This window comes from Phalacrocorax carbo, chromosome 14 (genome assembly GCF_963921805.1).
Source record: "Phalacrocorax carbo chromosome 14, bPhaCar2.1, whole genome shotgun sequence".
Taxonomy (NCBI): Eukaryota; Metazoa; Chordata; class Aves; order Suliformes; family Phalacrocoracidae; genus Phalacrocorax; species Phalacrocorax carbo.
The window spans coordinates 17,245,116-17,258,657 of record NC_087526.1 but is presented as its reverse complement, the minus strand read 5'-3'; the positions used below and the strand labels follow the sequence as shown (position 1 = coordinate 17,258,657).

Below are 13,542 nucleotides of genomic sequence, written 5' to 3'. Positions count from 1 at the left end.
CCAGTCACTTGTCACCATGTGCAAGGCAGCAGAACTGTAGGTTATGGTGAGGATCTATAGAGCTTGGATTTGAGGAACGATACCATGTTTGTTGGAGCAGGGCTCAAGGGAACTGTAGATGCGAGCAGTGGTATCGTTTGAAATTCCCAGCACTGTTCTTGAGGCAGATACTTGTGGATAGGTGAAGATGCTGTTGAATAATAATTTGAGAGCTCTTTTTGTGATTTAAGTACTTCACCTTCTCCCTACTTTCACTGTTTCTTTAGAGATTTTGACCTTTGGGATTGAGAGAATTGAGGGTCTGGGACATGTATTACCTAATCTGTTGAGTGCAGGATGGCTGAGGTGTGTCTACGCGCTCCATGAATGCTTAAGCTTAAAAACAAAGACTTTGCATCACTAGCAGTGCAAGAACATCCATGGTGTAAATGGTTGAAGACTGCATGGTTTTGACTGATAAGTAGTTTTTCTTTGTACCAAAACAGAAGAAAAACCCCCAAAACTGGGGTAGATAAACTTTATTCAGTGTCTCCTCCTCTTACAGAAAACTTCCCGCTCCCTGACCTCGTGTCTGAGACTAGCACTGGTGTGGAAACTACAGCCAATAGTAGCACTTCCCTAAGGTAAGACTGCTGTTATTTTCATTTTTTTCTTGTTTCTAGCAGACAACAGTTTAGGCTGCACTTTAGAAGAAGTCATGACTGAGATTATGTGCATTCTTCAGCTTTCACAGGCAACCCTGAAAACTCTAGGCAGTCATATTAGAAAAGACAGAATGGGTTTCCTCAGTGGATTTGTTTTTTCTTGAAAAAATGAAAGAGGTTTTCATGACACTGCAGTTTAAACACAAGGAACAAAAAAATGTGTAGCTTTTATCTTGAGTCTGTTATTAGCCTCCCTCCTGATTTACTCCCTTGTGAGGCAGTTAACGTTGCGTACATGTTGTGAGGGTTAAAGCCCTGTCTGCAGGACTCTCGAATTCTGTAGTGACAGAAGATCATAGAAACAGCACAGTTGATATAACCCTTCTAAAGTCCAGAGGATGCACATTGGAGTCCTGCTGGTTTAGCCACAAGACATTTTTAACATTCTTCTAGCACTTAAAGTAATCATTCTTCACCTATAGATTAATTGAAGCAGTGCTATAAAACTGATTTAACAGTTGTGGTTTTTTTCTCTTAAGATCTACCATGCCTGAGAAGGAGGTTCCTGTGATCTTCATCCATCCCTTAAACACTGGCTTATTCAGGATAAAACTACAAGGAGCAACTGGGAAATTCAATATGGTTATCCCATTGGTGGATGGAATGATAGTCAGTAGGAGAGCTCTTGGTAAGCTAAAGGTTTTTAGGAACACTCGTGTTTGGGTTTGCTTCTGGTTTTATTTTTAATAATAATTATATATCTGCAAAATGCATGGTCTGGAATCTTTCATTGGAAAAAGTATTGGACATGGCAGAACAAAATAAAAGCATGCTTTCTGCAGCAACGGCAGGAACAGCAGAGGGAGCAGGTGGTCAGCACTTAGCTGACAGCATAGCAGGACTTCACTGCAATTGTAGTAGGAGAGAAGGGTTGAAACTAGTAATGCTGGAAGTAAAAGGTAAAAGCCTGTTATCTAAATAAGAGAGAGCAGAAATGTGACCCTAGTGTTCAGCACTGAGAGACAAGGTGCTGGTGCTAGCTGACTGCCAGAGGGTACTGATGAATTTTAGTGTGCTGGCATGCTGTGTGTGTTCCTTCTGTTTTAGAACCCAGGTAGCGATTAAAAGCCACAGCAATTGGGAATTTTCTAATGTGTTCAATAAAAATACTTAACCTACTATACAGGCGTGTGTTGATAGGGGCCTGTGTGTGTTATCTGCCTTTTCCTCTGTTCCTGGGTGGACTGATGGATCTGTCTTGGTATCTGTGCTCCTATAGCTTCAGTAACCGGAAATCTCACTCCAGTGAGAGCCATTCACAAGACAGAATATTAGGATACTTGTACATAACTGTAAAACTAAGGTTGTAGGGGTCTGTTGGGGGTGACTTTCAGGTTCTGGTTTTTGCATGCTTAATTCAGCGATGAGGAAATTGAAGCCAGACTGGGCCTTCAAATAACATGTGTGAATTCAGCTGATGACAGTGGCTTGTGCTGAAAAAGAATCAGGTGTGTTTTGCTAGAGCTGGGCTGGTTTTCCAGCTGCATCAGGACTATTAATATAATGAAATTTGTCTCATCTCTAAGGGCGGTCAGGCACTGGCACAGGCTGCCCAGGGAGGTGGTGGAGTCTCCATCCCTGGAGGTGTTTAAAAGAAGGGTAACATGGTGCTTGAGGATATGGTTTTGTGGTGCACTTGGCAGTGATAGGTTAGCGGTTGGACTCGATCTTAAGGGTCTTTTCCAACCTTAAAGATTCTGTGATCAGCAGATGTGGTTTGTGTGTAGCAGGAATCAAGCCCTCTAAGGGAGACACTGTTTCTGCTTGTAAGAAAGTGCTTGTGAAACAGCAAAGGGGTTAACGGACACTTACTTCTTTAGAAGCACATGAACTTCATTTCAGAATAAAATAGGATAAAGTCCACTGCCAGCTTTGACCAAATGTTACTGCTTTGGCTCCCAACCTCTCCTCCCTGCAGCACACAGCAGTATGAGTTAGGGAGGTAACAACAGAGGCGAAGCAGTGAGGGGAAGAGAAGCCTGTTTCCAGCCACAACCCGTCAAGTCTTTCCTCATCCTCTGTTCCAAGGGAAAGGCTCTGCAATTCCTACTGAGAAAAGTACTGATGGGTACTTTTTTGTCATCCTGAAGGCTCCCCTGGTATTACCCGGTGTGACCTCAGGGCCCACCCAAACTCTGCATGTCCTCCTGTGGCATGGCCAGCGGCTGTAGCACTGTGATTCTTGTATTAGCTGCCCTGGATTCTTTCCCCTCTTGGTTCCAAGGGTGCTGTTGTGGGCAGTTGCTTGGCTCTGGCAAAGCAGAGCAATCTTCCTCCTCCTCCAGCCAATTCCGAGTACCGCTGACTTAGTCCCTTTCTTATTCAGTTTTCACAGTGAAATGTCCGTACAGGCCTGGGGAGGGGACCATGGTTATCTGTTATCTACTACTCAGTGAGAAAAGTTCTTTACTTGGTGGTGCTGAGCATCTCTCCTGGGTTTCCAGATGGGGCAGAACCCAAAACTGTCTTTAGCTGTGAAGCCAGCAAAGGGGCACAGAGTTGAATTTGCTTAAACTTCATTGAAATGTTGTTTCTTTTTCAGGTTTTTTAGTGAGGCAGACGGTAATAAATATTTGTCGGAGAAAGAGGCTGGAAAGTGATTCATACAACCCCCCACATGTCCGCCGAAAACAGAAAATAGCAGACATTGTCAATAAATACCGGAACAGACAGCTGGAGCCAGAATTTTATACCTCACTTTTCCAGGAGGTTGGGCTCAAGAACTGCAACCCGTAGGTCATTATCCTTCCAGGACAATTAGATCAGAGCTTGGTGGCTACAGTAATGAAAACAGTTAAATAACAACAACAAATTTCCTCAGCCCTCCGGAATTCAGGAAATCATATTCTAGCACAAGTCAGCAGATACCATGTGGGAGGAATGAGAAATGAATCCAAAACATTGCAGTTGGGATATTGACTTAATTCACCTATCCTCAAAAGATTACTTAATTCCAGTCTTCCTGGATGCTAGCAACATAAACTCTTCACCCAATCACCTATTCTAGACTAATTAGGAACTGTACGTTTCTCATTCTGAGAGAGGAAAACAATCAGAAAAAAAGCCATCTCTGCTTATAAGGATGGAAAACAAAATACAAAGCTGCCTTCAGACATCTCACTACACCCATGTGTTAGAGGAGAAGGGCGCAGGATCACTCCTTTGAGGAGAGTCTGTTTCAGAGCATTAACTATCCCTGCAAGAACTTAAAAGACATTTTCAGCCCCCCTTCTGAGCTCAACAGAAGATCCTTCACTGCTTGTAACCAATTTGTGTACCAAAAGCAAGAGGATGAAAAATTGCTTGGAAACATCGGGTCATGAAATTTGTAGCCAAGATGCTGTATTTCATAGCTCCCTCTGTGGCTGGGAGCGAGTCCATCTACATACGAGATTTCTGCCATGCTGACAACAAGCAACACCTGAAATTACCTGACTTTGCAACATAAGTTGTTACTAGATAAGAGCTCTTGGTTATATCAAAACAAGGTTATGACTTTCAGGTCTGTTGCAAAATGTCACATTTAATTTTAGTAGCTTGATTTTTAATTTTTTTTTAATGCAACTACTTAATTTATTTTGAAGTGTCTGTATCACCTACTCACTGATTCCATAAAAAGCGTAAACATCACTTGCTTTCCTTCCATTGGATTGAAATCAGATTCTGGGGCTGCCTCCTGCCTGATATTTATAGCATAAGCAGTTTTTGCAGCTTCTACAACACCTTTCAGAAGCTCCTGTTAAACAGACTAAAACAACTCGAAAAGAAAATTCAGGAATTCTTCTTTCTCCCTATTAACTTGCCATTCCATGAAAGCCCCTTTGAAGTTATAGCTTCAAATTGGTTTGACTCTGCCGTGCTTTCTGCGTGCTCAGCAGCGGTGGTTCCCTTTCACATAGGTCAGAAGTTCTCATCTTCAGACTGTGGATTTCACGTGTTCAGGACTCGAAGGATGTGCTGGGAAAAGATGTTTACAACTAAAAAATTAATACGGGGAATGGAAAGGCTTCAGTGGGCGCTGGCAGCCTTGGGAGCACTCTCAGGCTCCCAGTGCAATCTGAACTTGTGTTGCAGTAATGAACCATCACTGGCGCTCCCAGGTGGATGCAGTTTGTGGTCACTGGTGGCAGCACATGTCCTTTTCCTCCCAGTAAGCAGGTAATGCCTGGGTATGAGCGTGAGCAGGAATCTGGGGAGCTCCTCGCCTTGTCCCAAAAGGGGTTTGATTAGCTTTTTAATATGTATTGCAGTAATACCTGTCAGTCATTTAGTTTTGATATTTCAGAGTTACTTTTTGCAACGGTTCTGACCTGAAACAATCTTAATTGTTTCGTTACAATTTACCTGCCAAGGACATAGTCTGCTCCTGTCTTTTCATGTGTTTTTCTCACAACGAGCTAATGGAAACACAGGCCTCTAAAAACACGTGAAAGGACTTTCAGAATGTCAACCAAAGGGGTTTTAGGTGACAAGTGCTTGTTTCAAGGGACAAGCACACTAGCCTCTCAACTCAGAAGCTCTGGATTTTCATCCAGATGAATCACAAGTGGAAAAATGAAACCACCTAGAGAAAACTACTGTAGAAGTGAGCATGGTCTCTGGGTTGCAAATGGCAGGAGGAGCTGCAAGGTGGCAGCGTTTGGGTGTATTGGCAAAGCTGTGAAGGGAAACTTGGCTTCATTCCTCTGCCAAACCCTTGCCAGTACCAATTTAATGCACAGACACTAAATTCACCCACATTTTGTATGTACCTATTGGATCTAATTAATGGCCAAACGCATTTTAGTCCACTGATTTAAGAGGCATGGCCAATGCATGCGTAACGAATAAACATACTGAGTAATCAAATGTCTTCACATCTTCAATAACGTAACAATACAACCCACATACCATACACTTAGCTATGTTAATATGCAAAGTCATTGGTTTATATAGTAATGAGCTGCAAAAGATACTGCTTTCAGGCATTTGAGTACAGTCAGTAACATAAAGATGCGTGCGTTTGGGGAAACCCTGGGTATTTTCCACAAAGTCCAAGATAGTCAAACGGACTGCCTGAAAATTTACTTTTTAAAAAGGCCTGTGCTTGGCTGAAGAATGAAGGTCTTGGGTCTATTTCCATGTTTATCTACAGCATGGGTATGGCGCCCACTTGAGCAGTGAGGACCCTGAAAGCAATGCAGCTTTTCAGAAGTCTCGGAAGAAGATCACTTCTGCGCACATTGTTGCTGCTGATCCTGCTGCCGGGGGAGCAGGCGTTTACAATGTCCTTAGTCTGATTTGTAAAACCAGCTGGTTAACGTGTTATGTACTAGCGGTGTGACCTGGCCGTAAGCTTTGCTATCTGCAAAGGTGAACCTTCAAGAAAGTCGCAGTTTAGTATAAAAATGTTGCGATTCCAGAAATGTGTTACCGTCCCACTTGGTTTGGATGCCAGCTGCAGCAGTGAGTGTCCCTGGCAGACCTGCGCTGGTGGAAGGTGTCTGCAAGGAGTGTCCTTCCGTCCCTGTGCACGGAGAGGTCTCCGACTTCATAAAAAACCGGAAAACAACAATTTGGGAATTAAATCCTCCTCCTGTCAAAGTCAGTGGCCAAGCTCCAATGGCTTCAGCTAGTCCAGGGTACAGCCTTGAGCTTTGTTCCCCAAGAGCGTTAGAACAAATGAGATTTTTCAGTCGCAATTGCAAGAACACGTTAGCCAAGAATCCAGACTTTTTTTTCTTTCAGCAGCAAACTGCCGTATTGAGTTTTCAACTTGCGTGGTTGGGTTTGCGTTCCTGTTCATCGGAGGTGATGAGAATTGAGCACTTGCTTTGTGCGTCGTGTGGCGTTAGTCTAGACCCTGCAGGTCACCTAGTGCTGCAAAAGCTGAGTCGCAAATGTTGCGTAATAACTGAACCGAGACTTTCTCTCTTCTCAAGACCTTTCTGTTTGGGTTCATAATTCTGCTTCAAATGATGGCATCCTTTTAACAGTGCAGAAAGGGGGGGACCATTGTCACGTTGTTAAACACCGTGTTGAAATTACAGAAATTTTAGTACCTTAATAAAGGCTGTCTTATAAAGAAAGGTGTTTTGCGAAGGTACTCTTAAGGCAGGCGTCACAGCCTTACAGCAAACAGGAGCTGGGAACGACGGTGCCTGTGGAAATTAGTGTCTACATGGACAGCAACGTGTGCACGAGGCCGTAGGGAAGAGCAGTCCCTCGCTGCTCGACTGGCTCTACATGCTGGGTTCTCCATAGGGGACTGCATTTCTTTCCTGCGAGGTTCTGCATGCCCAGAAAGAGGAGAGAACTAAATTTCAATCTAACAGACAAATTTGACATGATTTATTGATTGCATAATTGAGTGATGTCTTTGAAGGCAAACACAGACCTTTTCCACATGGATTTTAGCAGGAGCAATTAGACATGAGAATGCCAGATATCATGTGCTTCAAATCATATACAATTTGTATGAATTTCTGTATGTTGCCAAGACATGATCTTTTTGTTCTTATTGTATTTTTCTGTAAATATTCCTGGCGCTAAGTTGTAAAGTAAAAGCAAAATGTAAATATGAAGATGTGAACTATGTTCTCTTGTCTCTAGTACTTTATCTCTTATTTGTTTAGGGAAGGCACACAAAGGCTTGTTTGTATTTATGCCAATTCTTTGTCCAGGAGAAACACATCAAATATTGAATGTAACACAATTAGTCCAATAAATTTTAAAGATTCTTATCTAGTAACTTTGCAGTTGTCAATTTTTAATATTTTCCAATGCCTCTGGTTGAAATCATCAGCCGAAGGAGATGTTTCCCAGGGAAATAGCAGACAGATGTAGTAAAATTGTGCGTGCTCTGCGCCGCAGCAGCTATGGTAACAGCGCACGGGCTTGTATTTAAGGAAATCACATTGCATCTCGGTGGTCTGGGGAATGAAGACATGGAAACACAGCTTCTAAAGGGAGACCCGATGCTCCTGCAATGCAAATGTTCTCCAGTTGCTCGGTGCTGCCGCTTCTGTCGGGCGTGGGTCCCCTCCCATGCGGGCAGCTCTGCTGACACCCTGCAAGCAGGACTGGGAAGGCTGCTGTGTTACAGCTGGCAGCTAAAATGCAGCGTAGAGTCCTCCGAGTGCTAGAGACGTCTCTTACCTCTGTGCAGACTGAGGGTATAAAGAACTTGACTTCTCAGTGTTTCAGGTTAGGAGGAGAGCTGGGCATGAGTGCAGGAGAGTCCCGTGCCCTGCGAAGGTGATGCACCCGGAGAGCTCTGGAGAACTGGGGAAGCTTCAGGAAGCGCCTGGCAGAGGGTGGGGGTTGTCAGTGCCCCTCCAGTGTCAGACCAGCGAGCCAAACCACCCACAGACCATCTCAGCTTCCCAGGGAGGTGACAAGCTCTTGCTGACTCTTGCAGTGGGTTCCCTGGGCCAGGGCTGGTGTTTGGCCTGGCAGGAGCCTGTCTGTGCGTCTTGGTGCGTTACCGCTGAGGCAGCAGGTGGTGGTTACCTGGTAGCCACCCTGCGCCCCCCGCAGCCCTCCACAGCAGCTCATAACATGAGATGCTGCCGTCAGGATGTTACCCTTCCGTGAGCTGTCCTCGTGGTGACTTGCTGATAGCTGGAACAAAACCACTGGGCTGGCCACCCCACAAACCTCAAACAGGGCAATGTGAGTGTTGGTTTTCCTGCTGTATCCCTCTCTGACAACTTCAGCAGGTGCTCCCTGCCCTGGGCCACCTGCCGAAGCTCCTCACCGTGTTGCTTCCAGGGAAGGTTAGGGCAGGTCCCACACTGAAGAATCATAGAAAAGAGTGATAGTTAAATATCTTTCTCTGCAGTCCCAAAGCACAGGGCCAGTAGCAGAGAGGGCTTATCTGGGGTTGGTTTTGGAGGCCTGATGCTTTCTCCCTCCCTACAATGGAAGCAAAAGGCGCTGGGCAAAGCGATCCATCTCTCTCCCAGAGGGCTGGGACACCCTGGCCATTCTTGCCGTGCATCCTGCCTGCTGCTGCGGGCTTCTCACTACAGGCTTCTTCCCATCGCTTTTTTGGTGGCTGTTCCCCAACTGTCATTTTGCAGAGCACCATTTCTGGCCATGCTTCCGCCATGCAGGGAACTGCTCTTCAGTTGACACCTGCTCCTCAAAAATCCCTCCCTTTGCTGCGGTTCTCATAGCACAGGTTTTTAGCCCAAGGTGGACAAGATCTTTATTCAAGTCCCTGTAAATGACCTTGTGCTTGGCTGTGCTGCAGGGCAAGTAGTCTGGTGGCAACAGCCTGCACCCCTCCTGCGACATGCTCCACCTGGGGCGCCACAGACTCACCCTGCACCAGTGCTTGTCACCGCAAGTTACTGCCAGCCCCCCGCTTTTTCCCCCAGTTTCACTGATAAACCTGCTGATAGCCTTGGGCTGGGCATTAGATGCATCTCCCCACCCTGAGCTGTGCCAGTGAGTGCTGGGATGCCCATGGCTTCAGAGCCTGACCCTGAGTTACAGCAGCCTCCGACCCCTCCTGCTGGGAGCTGCCTGCAGGTCTGCAACACGCCGGCCCCGGGAGTGGGATGGCACCGCTGGTCCTCAGCTCCATCCTGCACAGCAGCCCGGGTGGGTGGCTCGGGGTACCCCGGGGGAGCTCCTGGCAGGAACAGGGGCTGGCTGGGGGGCTGAGGGCACCCTGCCAGCCCAGGGCCCTTCGCAGGAGGGGTGTTGGGGAGGGATCAGCCACTGCTGACCTGTTGTGGGAGGCTGGAAAGCTCACTTAAGAGCCTGGGGTTGAACGTGCCTTTTCATCAGCAGAGCCTGTGGAAACGGGAGATGTTTTGTATGCAGCGGGGAGGGGGGGGAGGCTCTGTGGGTGTATGGTGGTGACCAGACTTCAGCTTCAAGCAAACCCAGGAGCTGAAAGGCAACTCAGGTAGCTCCTCCGGCTTCTGCGAGCCACAAGCCCGGCTGGGAGCAGCACAAAGCAGTCTTTGGGTGGCCATTTTTTCACTAAAGCACCTCCCATGCACTGAAGGTATTTGATGCCAAGGCAGTAAACAGAGTCATGAAACTGCTGTAGTGTGCCAGGGCATCATTTTGGAGACGCCACGCAAGCAATTGCTGTAAAAACAAGAGTAACAAATCCAGGGATGGAGGCAGAAGTGGCTGCAGTGCAGAGCAGCACAGGGACAGTCAGTCTTGCCCTCCACCATGCATGGAAATTAGAATTAATTTCTAACTCACTGCTAATTGAGGGGAGCTGCTCTGTGGGGCGTGCAGCAGCCAGCAGCACCCTGCAGCCGTCCCACACCCTGTGTCCTGCCCAGCCCAGGTGAGTGGAGGGGCCCAGGAGCTTTGCCATGGGGTGCACAAGAGATGTCTTGTCCCCAGCGCCCTCCACTATCCTCTTCATCAGCTCAATTCCTATAAACTCGCTGAGCAAAAGCAGGAGAAACACCGCATGCTGATGCCCAATACACCCATTTTTCTCACCGCAGCATGGCTAGTTCTGACCACAAGTGGAGCCAAATTGCATTACAAATAATTTTCCAGGTTGAAATGTAATTTAGTTACTGCTTTAAGCCAAGAAAATATTATCTGGCTGCTGGCAGTGAACACGCATCTGTCAGGAGAGAGGGTAAGAGGCTGAAGGTGGAGCTGGGCTGAGCCGTGGCTGCAGGCGTCCTCCAGTGCACCTGCTTTGGTGGTGGGTGCCAATGGAGTGTCCCCCAGGCAGTGCAGCTGCCAGGGTTGTCCCTGGGCTATGCTGGCGCTGCCAGAGCATTCCTGGACGATGCTGGTGCCACCAGAGTGTCCCTGGGCCCCACCAGTGCTGCTGGGTTGTCCCTGGGTTGTGGCAGTGACACTGGGGTGTCCACGGGCACACTGGCAGGGCATCCCAGGGCTGTGGGTTTGATCATCGCCGTGACAACAGGCCCCATCATCAGCATCATGGAGGAGGGTAGCGTGTTGCTGTGGCAACAGGAGCATCCCCAGGGGTCTCAGCCATGGCTTTCAGCTGGGGTGATGGCGTGGCTTTACATGCTGCTTTGGGGAAAACTCCTCATTCCCAGTGCTGCTCCAGAAGCTATGGGCAGTAGCCGGGGCATGGCAGTGGCCGAGGGGAGCTGTCTGGAGGCTCAGCTGGGCACACGCGAGGTTTAAACCTGCTCTCTGCTTCCTGCGAGAGCAGTGATATTTTCTGCTTCAGTATATGCACTAAGTCAAAAACACCTGCACTGCACACCAGGGCTCAGCTCTGCCTTTAACCCAGACGGGGGTGTGATGGGAAGAGGTGATGCACCACAGCTCTGGGGCTCACACCAGGTTTTCTTACAAAGGTTTTACTGGGAAAGGCAGAGATGGGCCAATTCATCCCAGGGGTGGAAGGAAAAGCTTGCCGGGCTGCCCCCAGAGACGGTGTTGGTGGGACGGGATGAGCCATGGTGCATCAGCACCACCACCTTTGCCAGCTCCAGGGCAAACAGGCTGCTTTTGGGTGGTAAAACTGCTCCCCCCTGCCAGGCAGAGCCTCAGCAGCAGCAGGGGTGTCCCAGAGGGGCTGGAGGTATTGGGCCACCACATGGGTCTGATGGGCACAGGCACAGGGTGGCCCGTGCTCCCTCCCCATCTTGTCTCAGCCCCAGCCGCATACTGGGCTTTGGCTCCCCCAGCACAGGCCAACCGTGCCCCCTCCAGCATCCCCACTAGGAGCCATTTCCATCGGCACACGAACTTCCCCCCCTCCATGCTGGGGTGCCCCACCGCCCCGGCCCCCTGCACGAGGGCTGCAGCAAGCCCTGGGGGTGCTCTGCCGACAGCAAGGCAGAGGGGCCCAGGGCAGCCCCCACGGCCAGCCCGGTGGGAGGGTGCTCCGCTTCGGCACCCCTGCCTGGCCACGGCCCTGCCCAGGCCCTGGGGCGCTGCAGGCAGGGGCCTGGGGGCCGGGGGAGCCCAGAGCAGCCCCTCTGCAGCATTGCAGCTCCCACTTCCCAACAGAGGCTTCCCGGCGCCAGCTCTGGGACACAGGGCCTGTCAGGCAGGGATGAGTGCCGACTGCCCCCACACTCCTCCAACAGCCCGTGATAGAAGCACATTTGATGACATTATTAAATGATTCAGTGCATTTTCTGCCTCTTAAAGTACTTAATATATGTGCCCGTGTGATTCATTATTATTATTATCTAATAAAAGATTATCTGACTCACTTTCATGTTTCTTCCAATTACAAATTGAAATTGTTCCCACTATGACCTTGCAGCTGCTAGATTTTCTAAAATTAGCCATAATGATGCATTTTACTAAGATAATTAATTAGCTAAACTGAGAAAATTGAGTAGTAGAACTGCTTCACATGCTGCTAATTATCTTTTATTATGTCATCTTTACATGCAAATAAAGAAATATTGTGATTATTTTAAATACTGTTTTCATTAGCTAATATACTTGTTAGCATTGCGATGGCTCGTTTCTTCCTCAGCAGCAAGAGCCCTTGGGGACTCTGCTGCTTATTGACTGCAGGACTCTTCCTTTCAGATTAAGAAAATGTAGTTACGGTCTAAATTAGTTTTATTTTGTCAATTTGTTTTAATGGCAGCGACGGTCAGAGGTGGGAGGATGTTGAAGATGGCAGGCGACGCAGGAGCCCCAAGGGCTCCTGCTGAAGGTCAGGGGGATCCTGGGTGGGGGGAGAGGGCGGAGCAGGGGTGCTGCCCCACCAACCTCCTCTTTCCCAGCGTCCCTCCTTGCTCAGGATGTGCCCCATGATCCCGAGCTCTGGTCTGGCCATCCCGGAGCACCTGGAGCAGCTCCTGGCACCTTGCAAGAGCCTGGGAGCGGTTGGGTTGTTGCAGGCCAGGCACCATGCATCGCGCGGTGCAGAAACCCTTCCTGTCAGACACCAGCCACACTGCCATGGGTGCTTCGGGGCAGCATCATCCCCCTACTTCCAAGAGAGGTCGTCTCTTCCAGGAGCCACCTGGTTGGCAAGAGTCGGCACAGGATGCTGAGACCTCCCCATTGCTCCCCAGCGTCCCGTGCAGCATCTGTTGGGGTTTCTGTCCCCTGCTTTTATTTTGACCCATCTCCTCTGTCACTGGAGTCCGGCTGGGGTCCCCTCCCCAAAGGCATAGGGCTGGGTCCTCCAGCTGACAGCTGGGAAAATGCTGTCTGCCTTTGAGAAGGGGCTTTCAGCAGAGCCACTGCGCACCCCGGGGCTGGTGGGGTCCCACCTGCTGTGCTGCCGGCTGCCAGCCTCGCCCTGGAGCAGGTCGGGCCATGGCGCTGCAGGCTGTGTCCAGCCGGGAGCTGTCAGCGGGCAGGATTCACTGCATTTGGGGAGCCCGGAATGTGTTCACATGCCCGCTGATGGCTCCTGCAGCTCATTTCCAGCTCCCGGCTGGCGTGCTGGCAGCAGCTGTTCGGGGGGGTTGATGCTCCTGCCCTCAGCTTTGGCACCCGGGTCCCTTCCCTGGCACGGGCGGGATGGGGCAGGACATGCATTTTGCTCCCTCCAGCCTTTTGCTCGTAACGACTATAATTTGTACCAGTGGGGAACTGAGGGTGGGGGAAACAGCTCTCTGGGCAGGTGGCTTTTTGTGGCCCCATAACAACGCAGTGGGATGAACAGGATTTGAGGACTGGTTCATAAGGATGCTTCCTTCTGGCTTACTGCTCAGAATGGGGTCCATGCTGGAGACGTATTGAAGGCAGTACCACAGGGTGCCACGAGTGTCACCGGGCACAGGGGGCCATGGTCCCCCATCCCCCGGCCACTGCAGGCACAGCCCACCCCATTGGCAGCTCTAACGTGGTACCGCGCTGGTGGATCATGCACCAGCACTGAGTCACGACCAGCAGCAGGGCTACGCAC

The 13,542-nt window shown here is 49.2% G+C and overlaps 1 protein-coding gene across 3 annotated transcripts in view; it reads left to right on the top strand.

The window, feature by feature from the left end:
- RALGAPB (Ral GTPase activating protein non-catalytic subunit beta) overlaps nucleotides 1–7,430 on the top strand; it is a 69,419-nt gene extending 61,989 nt beyond the window's left edge. For all 3 annotated transcript variants that reach the window (XM_064465096.1, XM_064465095.1, XM_064465094.1), the window contains 3 exons: nucleotides 545–623; nucleotides 1,184–1,332; nucleotides 3,247–7,430. In XM_064465096.1, the coding sequence (XP_064321166.1) occupies nucleotides 545–623; nucleotides 1,184–1,332; nucleotides 3,247–3,440 (422 nt within the window). In that variant the 3' untranslated portion in view covers nucleotides 3,441–7,430. The remainder of the gene's footprint in view (nucleotides 1–544; nucleotides 624–1,183; nucleotides 1,333–3,246) is intronic.
- The last annotated feature ends 6,112 nt before the right edge of the window (nucleotides 7,431–13,542 follow it).